The sequence below is a fragment of the Gouania willdenowi genome, chromosome 10 (assembly GCF_900634775.1).
Source record: "Gouania willdenowi chromosome 10, fGouWil2.1, whole genome shotgun sequence".
NCBI lineage: Eukaryota > Metazoa > Chordata > Actinopteri > Blenniiformes > Gobiesocidae > Gouania > Gouania willdenowi.
Genome location: NC_041053.1, coordinates 5,832,664 through 5,848,598, shown reverse-complemented (window position 1 = coordinate 5,848,598; position 15,935 = coordinate 5,832,664). Strand labels below are relative to the sequence as shown.

The 15,935-nt window shown below is 38.6% G+C and overlaps 1 protein-coding gene across 2 annotated transcripts in view; it reads right to left on the bottom strand.

Moving 5' to 3' along the window:
* The window catches only part of ccdc88b (coiled-coil domain containing 88B), a 119,079-nt gene that overhangs the window by 83,262 nt on the left and 19,882 nt on the right, over positions 1–15,935 (bottom strand). For both annotated transcript variants that reach the window (XM_028458722.1, XM_028458723.1), the window contains 10 exons: positions 13,367–13,436; positions 13,158–13,216; positions 12,182–12,265; positions 11,431–11,571; positions 8,476–8,621; positions 8,006–8,087; positions 5,875–6,033; positions 4,141–4,287; positions 1,475–1,643; positions 1,151–1,266 (listed from right to left, as the gene is read on the bottom strand). In XM_028458722.1, the coding sequence (XP_028314523.1) occupies positions 1,151–1,266; positions 1,475–1,643; positions 4,141–4,287; positions 5,875–6,033; positions 8,006–8,087; positions 8,476–8,621; positions 11,431–11,571; positions 12,182–12,265; positions 13,158–13,216; positions 13,367–13,436 (1,173 nt within the window). The remainder of the gene's footprint in view (positions 1–1,150; positions 1,267–1,474; positions 1,644–4,140; positions 4,288–5,874; positions 6,034–8,005; positions 8,088–8,475; positions 8,622–11,430; positions 11,572–12,181; positions 12,266–13,157; positions 13,217–13,366; positions 13,437–15,935) is intronic.

The following is a 15,935-nucleotide window of genomic DNA, read 5'->3' as shown; positions in this document are numbered from 1 at the left end:
CAGTAATTTCAACATTATTGTGCCCTATAGCACTTTTACGTATACCATCCATCCATCCATTTTCAGACCCGCTAATTCCCATTTTCAGGGTCGCGGGGGTTTGCCGGTGCCAATCTCCGGCTCTCATTGGGCGGGGGTACACCCTGGACAGGGCGCCAGTCCATCACAGGACTTTTACGTATACATAAATTACAAAATATGTAAGAAACCAACCATATCTAAGCATTACGTGTCACTTAATGCTTAGATTTCTTAACCGATTTCTTAACCGATTTCTTAACCGATATCACTTGGTTTCATACGATATCAGTCCCAACAACAAGATCTTCACTTTAAGTTTCCTAGATTTTGTGACCAATTTCAATTTAATTAAGGGAAATGTTAAGTCAAAATTTGAGGAAAATTTAAGGATTTTGTAAGAATTTGAGTTTTTTCAACAATACAGTTCCACATTCAAAATTACTGCAATCATGCAATCTAAAGTGATTGAGGCTGAAAATGCTCAATAGCTTATATATTTTTGACCAAATTGATTAATATATTATTTTACGTACCAAACCAACCACCAAAGAGGTTTAAAAATTCAAAGCATTCATAGCACTTTAGTTAAAAAATTACAATTTTAGGATGAACATCTGTCAAAATTCCTATATCAAACTAGCTTCACCATGTAGGCACTCTAACCTAATAAACAGTTCTTAAGTTGAAGTTATCTATAATTACATTACTGAGCTGCAAATGCTCCTGAACAAACCAAATTTGGTGATTTGGAAACTTTATGATAATTATAATGAAAATAATAATACATTTTAAACCTTATTGTATCTTTTATTTACCTTCTTCCCGCCGTAAATGTAACTTTAATGAATATTAGCGGCCTACACCCCAGAAAATACAGTAACAGGAATGATGCTTTTGCAGTTTTAATGTGTAATATGAAACTGTGTTTGCAATGCTGAACCCAAAAGTTTTTAAAAATAATGGTTTGAAGACAACTTAGATTTAGATCGAATCAGAAACAATCTTAACATTAACTTTAGGTATGTAAACTGACCCATCATCAAACCTTGTATTTGTATACATGAACAACACCAGAGGAGCAACTTTGAGTTCAAACACAAGACTAAACCTTTTACGTCTCTACCCTGACCTCCTGCTGGGCCTGGAGATCCTGCAGTCGTCTCCTCAGCTCTGCGTTCTCCTGCTCGGCTCCGAGCAGCCTCAGAGTCGAAGCTTCCCCCACCTCTACGCTCAAAGGCTTTTGATCTGTGACAGAGGGAAAAAAGGAATAAAGTCAAACTACGATAAAAAAGAAAGAGAGAAACAGATAGTGCAGAGAAAATGGGAGTGAAATAGATCCTTAAAAAGTCATCTTTTCTTGATTGAGTGCTTGTGGGCTCACATTACCTCAATGTAGTTTCTCTTATCATTTAATTAAAATGTTTCATATGACAAAGTGCGAATAGGCTCTAACCAATGAGTTGGTTCAGCTCTTCTTCTGAGTCGAATTCTGTTTGAAGGAAACGGTTTTGAAATCCAGTAGGTGGAACATTGTTTCTGCTGCAGTTTTGCCTCAAATCCGTCTCCAGGTTCAGGTTCATCTCCAGCAGCTCATCAACACGTTGCCTCTCTGTGTCACGCTCCTACAGCCCAACACACAGGTGATGCATATTTATATCATCCACAACATGCAAGGAGATCCTTCATCAAAGCTTGTAACATGTAAAACTAGTGATGGGCAGTAACGTGTTACTGCGTTAGATGGGCAGTAACGCGTTACTCCGTTAGATGGGCAGTAACGCGTTACTGCGTTAGACGGGCAGTAACGCGTTACTGCGTTAGACGGGCAGTAACGCGTTACTCCGTTAGACGGGCAGTAACGCGTTACTCCGTTAGATGGGCAGTAACGCGTTACTCCGTTAGATGGGCAGTAACGCATTACTCCATTAGATGGGCAGTAACGCGTTACTCCGTTAGATGGGCAGTAACGCGTTACTCCGTTAGATGGGCAGTAACGCGTTACTCCTTTAGATGGGCAGTAACACTTTACTCCGTTAGATGGGCAGTAACGCGTTACTCCGTTAGATGGGCAGTAAGGCATTACTCCGTTAGATGGGAAGTAACGCGTTACTCCATTAGATGGGCAGTAACGCGTTACTCCGTTAGATGGGCATTAACGCGCTTCTCCGTTAGATGGGTAGTAACGCGTTCCTGGCTTAGATGGGCAGTAACGCGTTACTGCGTTAGATGGGCAGTAACGTGTTACTACGTTAGATGGGCAGTAACGCGTTGAAGTAACGCGTTACTGTAATCTGATTACTTTTCCTGAGTAAAGTAAGGAATTATAATTGAAGAAACAATAACTAGATTACAGTTATTTTGCAGCATGCAGGCTGCGTTACTGCATTACTAAATCAAACATCATGTTACTGTTTGTTGGGCGTCTCGCATTTTATTTTGCATTATAACCCGGTAATTTTTGTAGTTTAGTTTTTTTTGCATTATAACCCAGTCGGCCACCGTAGCCTCAAGCCAATGACGTAAGTGGTGCAACATCGTTGGTAAACAACACACGAAAATGCAGAAACATGTCCAAGCAACTTAGAAAAAACTACATTACTTCGAGTTTGGCTCCGTAAAAGACGACAAAAACATTAGCGTCTGATGTGCACTCTGCGTAGGAAGAAAACTTGTAACTACATCAAATAATTCTACCTCAAGTCTAAGTAAACACCTAGCAAGCTAGTAGAAGAATGTAAAAGTCACTGAGAAAGCCTAAGATCAACATCCACTTCCACTGAGCCAAACTCTAAGGGCAAATCTTGTGCTAAACAGTTGAAAATAGATTTAAGAGTGACAGGAGTTGATGCTGCTGAACTGATGAAGCTCGTCGCTGGCTATATTATCAAGGACATGTTCCATCCATCCATCTTCAAACCTGCCAATTCCCGTTTATCAGGGTCGCGGGGGTCTGCGGGTGCCAATTTCCGGCTCTCATTGGGTACACCCTGGACAGGGCGCCAGTCCATCGCAGGGCAACAACGACAGACAACCACTCACTCTCTCATTCACTTCTATGGGCAATTTAAAGACTCCAATCAACCTTACAGTCATGTTTTTGGATTGTGGGAGGAAGCCGGAGTACGCGGAGGAAAACCAAGTGGCACGGGGAGAACATGCAAACTCCACACAGAAAGGACCCAGGTGTCCACCCCAGGGCTTGAACCCCAAGAACATGTTGCCAATTTCAATTTAGACTCCGAATCAGTCCGATGTATTGTAGGAAAAATACCGGCCAAAAACATTGTCAAGCAGCCACAGAGGAAGTCAGAAATATAAGTTAATCGAATAGAGTTCTGTTATTTTATTAAAATTTGGTGAAAAAATGTGCAGTAAATAAGTTTAAATGTTCAACAATGTTCTTCAATTCAGAAACTGTTGCATTCAGTTTCATGTTTGTTTGATGCAATGTGCATAGTGTTATACATTAATTACATTTTTTTTTTTAAAAACAGTCGATTCTTTTCCACTCCGTCCCTCAGCCTTGTTCCCTTCCCCCTCACTGAGGTGAAACACTGCCGTCTCTTTTTATATTCTCCCTTTAATAAAGTGTTTTTTACCCTTCCTTAGGGATGGCTGGTGATGGTCACAATTATGCAATAAAATAAATTCATTTATTTAATTGCATCAACAGAACATGCATTACTGTATTAAAAAGATTGCACTTCTTGTAGTGTTGACCTTCATGCAGAATAAGTAAAAGAAAAAAAAAGAATAAAACAAGATTATAAAAGAGACTGTTTCATTTGATTAAATGTTTAATGTGGAACATGCCAAAAGAATAGAATTAGGCTGAAATGTCTGTTTAATATTTTGTGCATCACATTCTTTTTTTTAAAGTAACTTAGTTATATAAAGTAAAGTAATTAAAATATCTAGTTGCATTTGAAAGTAAGTAATCAGTAAAGTAACTGGATTATTTCCTTGGAGGAGAACTAATCACTAACAAATTTTTATTTCCAAGTAACTTGCCCAACACAGTGTTCTTATTGAACAATCAAACTGAACTTTCTACATTAAGACAATACAATAAATATTTGGGAATGATACTAAATGAATCAACCCAATAACTCCACCCACCGCCTCCACGTCAATGAGCTTTTGACGTAAAAGAAGATTGTCCCTCTCCAGTTCTCGTAGCAAAGAGCATCGTCCCCGAGCATCCCCCAGTTGTTCCTCCAGAAGAGATTTAGTTTCCTGCAACGCCATACACAGCTGCTGCTGCTCCTGCAGGGGGCGCCAAACAAGAAAGAGAAAATCATTTGTACACATTCACCAAGAGTGCGTGACAAAATCTGGGGAAATGTGGGGGGGAAATGTAACAATTTATAGAAGAAAAAAAGTATGTGCACAAGAATTTGTACCAACAGCCTGACAAAAAATGTTGCACTACTCCAAAGTCAAAACAGGGAAACAGCAAAAGCATCAGAAAATATAGGTTTCCCGCAGCTGCATTTAAAAACACACAAAAAAGGGTTGGACAAAAAGGTTGGGAACACAACAAATAAACAAAACGGGTAACAACTGGGATGTATGTCAACCTGTATGTACAATAGAGTGAAAGTTTGACCAAACACTGACCTGCAACAGTGACTTAACCTAACTTGATTTAACTGAACCTAATTTACCCTAACCTAACTTAAAGGATAGCCTACCTGTTGTAAATTTTAATTGTGTTTTAAAGTATTCAAAAAAATGAAAAAATAAATAAATAAAATAAAATATATATATTAAGGTCTGTGTTTACTTGCCCCTGGAGCATCTGCCATGCACTGCATAAGAAGGATTAAAAAGCCCCTTAGGAGTAGACTCTAGCCAATGGATCCATCATTTTTTTCATGTCACAGGTTTTGCCACAACACCTGTTTACGACTTGAGCTTAATGGTGGACACTGTCTCTCACAGACGAGGTGGTATTCCTCCTCCTGGCTGCTTTACAATGACTTTTAAAGGAAATAAAATCACTGAACCTTTAGTATTATACATTATCTTTTATCTATTATCTATAAAAGCAATGCAGACCAAACAGAAAACTTTTCCAATACATCTTAGAGGGAGGATTTTCCATTAATGTATTCAGCAGTAATTTCTCTTTTTAAAGCCGAGAACAATTCATCGTGAACCTGTGTTAGTGAGACAGAAACTCAGCGACAGTGATGAAGATGTCACAGAAACAACATCAAGGTGAACCTGTCACCACAGACTCATTAAGTGATGATCTGAGGACACTACAGGGGGTTTTCTAAGAATATGAGCTCATTTTTCTGCCTAAGAGCAGTTTATTCTCCACCCTCGAATAAATCTCATTTGGGCATTAAAGTTTCCATAACTGAAGCTGTACTTCAGCTCTTTGTCAGAGAGCTTCAGGCTTTAAATCCCAGTGACACCACACAATATAATCTCATTCTGTGTCTTTGAGCTCTGAAGTTGTTCATACCTGCACTTGATTGAAACACTCGGGGCCACAAGAGAAAATATACAGTATATGGCTTTTAAGATTAAGCAGTAGTTTCATGAAATTCAAAAGAATAATAGCCACTCGGAGAAAGGTTTAAAACGGAATAATGATGTGACCTTGCCTGTATTGTCGGCAGGTTTGTAAAGCTGGTTTGCCTTCAGCACATTTCTCAGTATAGTCACACTATAAATGTCTGTGCTTCTTCTTTGCTCCCTAGAATTTTTCTGAATGCAGCAAAAACTCAAGTAATCTGTGGATTTGATGTGGGCTCAGAACATGAATTATTAGCTTGTTTGTTTCTAGAACAAAAGAGTGTGTGTGTGCGTGTGCGTGTGCATGTGTGTGTGCGTGTGTACCTTTAGCTGAGTGCGTGTGAACTCCAGGCTGCGTAGTCTTTGTTTACAGCTCTGTAGTTCAGTTTGAAGCTGCTCGGATCGTGCTGCTCTCTCTCGGACACAGTCCAGCTCATCCCTCAGCACACGCATCCCTCTCACCTCACCCTGCAGGGAGCGGTTCTACGCGTACACACACACATACAGCATTACCAGAGGTGTGAAGAATACTGATATATCCTACTCAAGTAGAAGTGCTGTTAGTTACTTGATTGAAATTGCACTCAAGTACAAGTATGTCATACATAAAATAGTCAAGTACAAGTAACAAATTCTGATCTGAACTACAGCCGGGCCCGCGGAACGTCTCCGCAACAAATAGCACATTCCCGAGAATTCAGTGAAATGACTCCATTCCACATAGTAAAAAAAATAAAATTGTAATCTATGTTGAATTGCCTTTGAAACGATATATTACACGACTACTGTATGTTTAGAAACTACCGGAAAAGAGGGTTGGCCACCGTCCCCCACCCTTTTCTTCTTGACATCCACACATAGAATATCCATGTCAAATTACAATTCAACGAGCATTAATGGAGGAGAAGCCATTGGAAAAATGGGGCACATACATCTGTTGCAATATTTAAATCACAAATAAATGAGAAAACAACTTTAATGGAAATTGCCTAAAAAAGGGGGGGGGGGGGCCAATCAAATTGTGCGAGGCATAATCGTAATCTACGTTTAATTACCTTTGAAACAAAATATATGTTCCCATAAATTTTGAAATGACTGGAAATGGGGGGTGGGCCCCCGGGTCCTATTTTAAAAAAAGGGCTTCGAGCATCTCATCATATTATTCATAGAGTATTCATACCAAACTCCATTCTGATCTAACAAGAACTAATGGAGGAGTAGTCATTTGAAAAATGGCGCCCCCGTGACACATATGAGGTAATGGGCCCCATTTACATATTGGAATGTGCCAATGATTCAGTACCAATAACCGTCATAATATTTGACTTGCAAATAAATGAGAAATCGACTTTCTTTCTCTTTTTCTTTTAGCATCAATGCGTACACATCCATAGATTATAATTACCACATTTCAGCCTGATGAGTTCACAAATAACAGAGGAGTAGTGATTTTAACTAGTGTACACAAGAAGAAGAACAAGAAGAAGAACAAAGTGAGTGGCGTTTGAGTCCAGGTAGCTCGGCCTAAGAAGTAGCTCAATTATATAGTACTCAAAGTAAAAGTTACGAGTGACTTTCAACTCTACGTTTAATTTTGGTAATAAATCTTGTCATGGTTTCCTTGCATACATCTCATGTATAAAATATAAGATAATAAATATAAAAGGAAGAGACCAAATTTTACACAATTGGAACTGAAATTATTATTATTATTTAAATGAAATAACACCAATGAATTCATTTAAAAATGAAACAGTTCTCAGGCTCTAAGTATAGCTACATTTATGAACTCTAAAACTGAGAAAATAACCTCCATTCAATGATGTTTTGGCGTGTTGTCTGGTCATTTCGTTTTTTGTGCTTTCATAATGTCCGCTGATCATTTTAAAACAAAAACATAATTTACTCAGTAACGTTGATTGTAGAAATGTAACAAATTACTTCTTTTAAAGCATTCTTAAATATAAGTAATATTACTGATTTAGAAATATACTCAAAAGACTACAAGTACCCATAAAAGCAACTGAATTACAGTAATGTGAGTACTTGTAATTTGTTACTTTCACTTCTGTAAATAAATCGATTGTGGAGAAAGACCAGCACCACAGATGATCCCTCAGAAAGAGAAGCAACCAGCTGAATGATTTTGGTGATATTGAATGAGTTTGTAATGTATGCACAAAGACAATGCATCATAAATCCTTTGTTTACTTCTGTCGAAGCCTTTACAAGCTTCAGTGAGAGGAAGCCCTGAACATCATTCCTTACTAGAATTCATCTTGAGGTTTTTTTATGTGTGGAACCTTCCATTGTGAAATAGCAGATTTATGTGTTGTGAGTGAATCAACTTTCTATAAAATAATGTACAAAGTCTGCAAAGCAAAGATGCTGATGATCCGACCGCCTACAAGGCTGAACATTACAACGACCTAACCATGGAAAAAGTTCTTCTTACCTCTTTGAGAAGCTTCTTAAAATGCTCCTCCATTGTCTGGATCTCCTGTTTGTAGTCCAATATCTGGTCACCCTTATCTTCCCTAAAAACACGATGTCCACCACAACATAGTTACACAGTTTTTCTGAGGCAAGCTGGTTTTCCTCAGGTTTTGAAACCTCTATAATAAACTTGCCCAGTGAAAGTTTAATGCAGATTTGCTTGTAAAAAACATATTTAAACATTATAATTAGCCGACAGTGACCTTTATGGTAAAGTCTACATTTACTACACTGTGTAAATGGGATTATAGCAGTGAGCACATGATTTGGTTCCAACCTGCTGCTGAGAAATGTCTCAGCTCTCAGTAAATGAGACCCAATCATTTGCACTTTTCCTCACTGACCTTTACCATGACTTCATAATGGTTCTGCATAGATTTCTGTCTGAGACCAAAACACACATATGATTGCATGTGTACAAACACTCACAGTTGTTGTTTAAGACGTCTGAGTTTGGCCTTGCTGTCTGCCAGCTGGAGTGCCAGGCCCTGTGGCGGATCCTCACTGTGGGCACCCAGGGGTGTCATAGTTAGATCTGCGTGGGCTTCCCGCTCACGGCAGAGCTCCATTATTCTCTGGAGTCAGAATAACAAAAACAAATAAAGAGTGAAGAGAAGAAAGACAATGAAAAAAGTATCCTTGACACCCTAAAACTTTGAAAAGCACTGAATGCTGGAATCTCAGTTACAAATTGAGAATTAAGTTACTTCAGGCAGGTGCGGAAGTCAAGGTAGCCCAGCCCCATCAACTGACAGTCGCTGTTAAAGGGGGGGTATTGTGTAAAATCAACTTTTTCAAGATTTATATCATGTTACTATGCTATTCCCACTTTAAAGAACATGCTTGGAGTGTTGCCTTGGCTCATTCATGTATGTTTGAGTAATCTTTATAAACTATGACGGCAGCCATTTTAGGTGTAGCTACGCCTGAGTCCTCCTAGGAACGCCCCCACCTCCTGGAAACGCCTCAGACTTTTCGTCCAGTTACCGCCCACCGCTCCACAGCAGAGCCCCTCCCCCTCCTATGTTCTCTTCCTTAGTTCGGCCCATGGCACCAGCCTCCGCAGGTTTACCTTTTCATTTACTTTTTTTAAATACTTCTGTAAGAAACCCATGGCTTATGTTGTCTGTACTCATTAATGTACGCAATAAAATAAAAAACAAAATAAAAATGTAAATAAAACCCTCCCCCGCTTCCAGCTCCATCAAATCAGTTGCGGTCACAGCAAACACCTGAGAGAATACTGCGTGTTGATTGGTTTACTCTGCTCATCGTAGTAGCTGCCTGCCTTTAGCTTTTAAAAATGCCTTCAGTGAGAAAATGTATTTTTGGATGCAAAGAAAACAGCCCTCTTTTGGATGAAACAATTCATCAACAATGGTTGGAGTTTATCTTTGGAAGCTGTCCTCGTTCCAAAAAGATCTGCTACGTTTGTTCCAGGCACTTTTCAGATGACTGCTTTAAAACAAGAGCTTATTTGAAAGTGGATTAATAAATACACAGACAATGCGATCCCTATTCTGGAGTATAGCACCAGCAGCAGCACCACAGTAAAGTGTGTGTGTGTGTGTGTGTGTGTGTGTGTGTGTGTGTGTGTGTGTGTGTGTGTGTGTGTGTGTGTGTGTGTGTGTGTGTGTCGGTGACAGGGATATCCGTCCGTATTTTAGCATTCCTTACTTTGAAAATCATTCTAATTAGAGATGTAACGATTAATCGTAAGGCAGTTAAAAATCGATTCATAGGTATCAAGGTTCACATCGATGCTGTGAAAATTGAATCGCAGTACTTTTTTTATCCAGAGATGTTGGCGGCGGGCGTAATCTGCTAATACTTTCTTTCTGGCTGCCTTCTACTCTCAAATATGTTAATAAATGATTCATTACCCCTTTAGCACCAAAAGAATATCTGTAATATTACGTGAATATCTGTACAAGTCATGTTTTTCTATTAGCTCTGTCTGCTAGCATAGCATCTCTTCTTCACTGCAAGATATCTGCATGGCAACCAACCACTGTGTTACCAGCGCCCTCTGCTGGTCCAAACAAATATATGACGCATATACAATGCAGACTGGTTTTTTTTTTTTCAAAAGTCCAATTGTTAAGGCACAAAATACAATTTAAGTTGCACTTTTAAAAAGAAAAAGAACGATTATGCAGTTTTGTATTGTTTACTATAGAACCAGAATTTAAATTAATAGGCTTCTTCTTCATTTGTATTATTCATTTATTTATTTCATTCAAGATTTATTTTTTAGTGAAATTGCATTGTTTAAATAAAGGAACATTTTTCAGCCATTCATGTACAGTCCCATTTTGTAAAATAAATCGTGAGCGAATCGTATCGTGAACTCAGTATCGTGAATCGAATCGTATTGGGAGTTGAGTGAATCGTTTCATTCCTAATTCTAATGTATTGTAGCGATGTAAAAATGTAGAAAGGATCAAAATACAGTGCACAGGAAAACAGAAGTAAACAAAATCCATACGTGTTTGTATGAGTACTGAAGGGGGCGTGTTCATGGGCGCGTCAGACAAGTTTGGAGTTTCTTAAAGAGACAGAGGCAAAATCGAGGTGTCATGAACCATGTGCTCCAGAGGGAAACTTCTTTTAAGTTTTTTTTTTTTTTTTTTTAATATTTGCTGCATTTCCCCCAAAAAAAATGGGTAGCATAGTTATTTGAGTATGCTATAGAATGGTACTATGTGTGTGTACATTTAAGAGAAATCAAACTACAAACTACATTTCTATATGGATGTAGCATTGATTTCATAGGGGGCTTAAATAGAAGAAAAGCGGAAGACATTATTATTATTATTATTATTATTATTTTCTGGGTACTCAAAGTCGTTTTACAATGAAGGAAGCAGTGTTGGAGTTCGATGCCTTGCTCAAAGGCACCTCGGCAGTGCTCGAGAAGTGCCCTGGCACCTCTCCAGCTACCAGATCAACTTCCGTTTTATTTTTTTGAGGACATGATGATGAGGAGGAATGTGAGGAGGATGATAGAGGAGTAAATGTATGTCCAGATGCAGCAACAACAAGGCAGATTACTTTAGTTTTCTTTGGCAACAAGGAATACTTTCTTTTAATCCAACATTTTGACAAAAGTCAGAATGCAGACACAGTGCACTGTTGATCATAGGTTCCCTAAAAGATGACTCCAATCAAAACCTTTTCTGCATACATTGTGTGTTGTGTGTTTCCTTTCCAGGACTCTCTTGGCTAAACATTGCTTATTTACACAATAATTTGCTTTTAATCTGAACATTGCACATACACAGTATGATACTCTTCAGTTGGTGCCAAACCATTGTTCATCTTTAGGTAACCACAGCTTGCTAGAACGCTTAGCGACTATTTCCTCCAACAATGGTTGCCTACCTCCAGATGTGTATCCCTCTGAGCGAGCAAGCTTTGGATCTGCTTGGCCATAGAGGCAAACACCAGCTGTAAGTCAGCACCTTCAGCCTCCATCAGCTCCTCCCACTGCAGCGGCAGCACCACGCGAGGATCCAGAGTCACCTACAGGAAGGACAGTTTCTCAGTTTCCACCACAGGATGTATGAGCCTCATAGAACGCAGACACAAAATGAAACATCAGGGACACACTATCAAGGCTGGGAATATTAAACATCCTTGAATGCTGACAAAAAATGTTATTAACTATATTTCCATCTCAGTTATATGTCCCTTTATCCAACAATTCATGATGACAGGTCTAAAATGTGTCTGTGTACCTGTCACCTCTATGATTTATGAAGCAGAGACAGTGTCACGGGGGACACTCAGGCCTTATTAGATGGGATGGAAAAGAAAAGAAGGATAGGTGGACAGAGGTGGAGGTGCAGAGGTGGACAGGAGGGGTGGAAGATTGATCCTACAGTGGCAGCAAGGGGCACCCAAAGGTCCTCAGGAGGCTGCCGACAGAATGGCAAGTGACTCATTTTCACTTTTCCTATAACTCTCGGCCTACGAGTCAGAAAGTGGAGGAATTCAGAGCAAAACCTCATTTAAGAACAAAAGTCCTTTCAGAGAAGTCTCCTCAGGACCAAATCCTCCTCCCTGTGGGGCCACCACTGAAGAACTTTTACATTTAAGGGTTAAAATCTCACAGGATTAAAGCTGGACTCACCTGCTGAATGCAGCTGGCAATGGCTGCCTGACTCTCAATGTCCAGAGACTGGATGTGCTGAATGAAAGTCTCCTTCCTCTCACTCTGCAACGTGCAATGGTTAGGAAGTTAGATGTGTGTGTGTGTGTGTGTGTGTGTGTGTGTGTGTGTGTGTGTGTGTGTGTGTGTGTGTGTGTGTGTGTGTGTGTGTGTGTGTGTGTGTGTGTGTGTGTGTGTGTGTGTGTGTGTGTGTGTGTGAAAGCGTGTGTGCAGAAACACACTGAGAAGGGTCAGCAGTTCATTACAGGACACACACAGACACATACACACACACACACACACACACACACACACGCACCCCAGGGTTGTGTAGGCCTTTATGGCCTAATTGTAATTGTAATTCCATAAATCTGTTGGTGTTGTAATTACAATTGAATTGTGACTTTCAGGGGATAGAAAAAAATAGAATAATAGAAAATGGGAAAAATTCTAGCCACTGTAATTGTAATTGAATTGTAATTGGAAATGGGTATTTGAAAATCTAATTGCAAATCTATACAAATCTATTTCCTTTGTGCTAAAAAGAAGGTTTGGGTACATGATGGATAAAATGTTTCATAAGCGATGCATCAGTGAAAACATTTTGAGAAACATTGCTAAAGAATAAGAAAAGCTATTACTGGGTGAAGCAGGGATAGAAGATTGATTGAAGATAGAATTGAGCCCACTGGGATCATTTAAAAAGAGGAAGCACTTTTCAAATAATCGTTAAAATGATATGTAGGCTGATGTTTAACGCCAGAAACTGAGCTAAGTTATCATAAGTCATTTTCTCAGTACTAATGATTTCTGCAGTATAATATGTGTTCTTTAAAACAAATCAAATTATAATACATCCATAAGAGTGACAAGACAACTCATTTAGCACAATAAAAGGACTGTTTTTAGCACAGTGTGAGCCCTTAAGCTCAGAATAGTTATGTAAGTGTGTGATCACCTGCACCGCACATCCCAGAAGAAGCAGCAGCAGTCTCCTCAGTTCTTCCACAGCAGCTTCTGAAAACACAGAATTAACTGTCATCATTATCCACATCATCGCCTTCCCCCGCATCTCAGATACATATAGATATGGACTCCTATAGAAAATTTTATCACTTTCCCATGACAGAGACGCAGCCCTGATAGGATCAGGTTGTTATCTGGTACCTGTTAGTGGGTCCTGACCAAGAATAGCAACATTTGGGAGAGGCATCAGTATCAACTGCTGCAGGTCTTCCTATACAAAAACACAAATGTAAAAAGTGAGGAAGAAAAGACACATCAGAGCTCTCATTTAAAACCGTTGCACACGCACAAAACGGAGCCTGAAAGATGTGCTCGACACTTTCTGTGCAAAGTTTGAGATTTATAAAATCAAACCACAAATTTAACTGAGAACCTCAAGTGAACCAAGAAAGATCTACAAACTTAACATTTATTGGGGTGTTGACCAAAGTAAGACACTTTACGTGCCATAAGAATGGTGCACAACGTTGATTTTTATGAACATACAAATCTATTATTTATCATATCAAAGGCACTAAAATTCTTACAAAATATGTTCAAAGACAGAGAGGGGCGTTATCCCCTCAGAGGTGATCTAAACTGGAAACAGCCCATTCACAACACAACCATGAAAAGTAGTTGCATATCTGTCTGTGGGGTTAAGCTATGGAATGTGTGTGGAATTGAAATTTAGTAGGAATGTGTTAATATTAAAAAATAAAAAAAAAAGTTTTTTTATAAAAACATTTATTTACAATTTATTTTTTCCCCTGAAACATTATTCTGTATGTCAGTATCAAGAATATGTATGTATGTATGTATGTATGTATGTATGTATGTATGTATGAATGTATGTATGTATGTATGTATGTATGTATGTATGTATGTACGTACGTATGTATGTATGTATGTATGTATGTATGTATGTATGTATGCATGTATGTATGTATGCATGTCTGTATGTATGTATGTATGTATGTATGCATGTATGCATGTATGCATGTATGAATGTATGTATGTATGTATGTATGTATGTATGTATGTCTGTATGTATGTATGTATGTATGTATGTATGTATGTATGTATGTATGTATGTATGTATGAATGTATGTATGTATGTATGTATGTATGTATGTATGTATGTATGTATGTATGTATGTATGTATGCATGCATGTATGTATGTATGTATGCATGCATGCATGCATGCATGTATGTATGTATGTATGTATGTATGTATGTATGTATGCATGTCTGTATGTATGTATGTATGTATGCATGTATGTATGTATGTATGTATGTATGTATGTATGTATGTATGCATGTATGCATGCATGTATGTATGTATGTATGTATGTATGCATGTCTGTATGTATGTATGTATGCATGTATGCATGCATGTATGTATGTATGTATGTATGTATGTATGTATGTATGTATGTATGTATGTATGTATGTATGTATGTATGTATGTATGTATGTATGTATGTATGTATGTATGTATGTATGTATGTATGTATGTATGTATGTATGTATGTATGTATGCATGTATGTATGTATGTATGTATGTATGTATGCATGTATGCTCTGACTCTGACCAATAAACCAATCCAATCCAAAAATAAACGTAGTGTGACAATGTGTGCAGGTCAAATTTGACTTCGGCCCATATCAGTTATAGATCAACATAATCATAAATACTCTCACCCCTGCTGTGTTATAGATGAGTTCCTTCAGTGAGCCATATATGCAAATACATATGTTTGTAATAAGGTTTTCAGTGAGAACAAATGAATGTAGGTCTATATCGTAAAATGTGCATACAAACCATTTACAATCTGACACACTTAGTGCACAGTGGCATCATCAGCACATGATTGAAGCTGTCCTTCCAAATGACACATATATTGTTCTAAAATCTTTTTAAAAGGTAATCAATCGATTGTAGCAATATAAGGAAATAACACATTGGATTTAGGCACGGCAGACTTTATATGGATGAGCTGTTACAGCCGACTCTATTGGCTCTCTGTGACTTCACAAACATAAACAAAGAAGCCAGCGACCGAGAACTGGATCAATCTACGTTTGGGGTCCAGTGTGTGGAAACACTTTAGCTTTAACACAGATAGATAGTTGCTCACTCTGTCCACCATTGACAGTGTTTGGAATAACGACGTTTAAAATAACGGCATTAGATAACAGTAACGGGTAATCTAACTAATTACTTTTTCTGCCGTTACAACGCCGTTATCGTTACTGAACGTTAAATGTGGTGCGTTACATGTATTGATTGAATAAACTGTGATCCGAAAGCATCCCAGGCTTCTTCCTCAGCTGTAGTGAGGAGGTGGGTTAAAAACAAGGTGAGCGATAATGATTGGCTAAGGCGGCGTCATGTTCCATGGTAGCCAATCAGAGCCAGTGTTTTTACACGTGTGCCAGCACACGCGCCATGCAGACACAGACACACACAGACACAGACACACACACACACACACACACTCTACAGATGTGATGAAGCAGCAGAGATGGTGAGCGTGGAACAATCTAATGAAAAGTTGTCATTTTTAAGGTGGCGATACAAACACTACTTTAAATTAATTGTGGTCAAAGACAAGAACGTGTATGTGAAGTGTTCATTATATCCAGGAGTGAAGACTTTGTCCACATCCATTTTAAGCAACTCAACCTTAATGAAGCACCTCACAACGACACACGCATCTAAAAAAT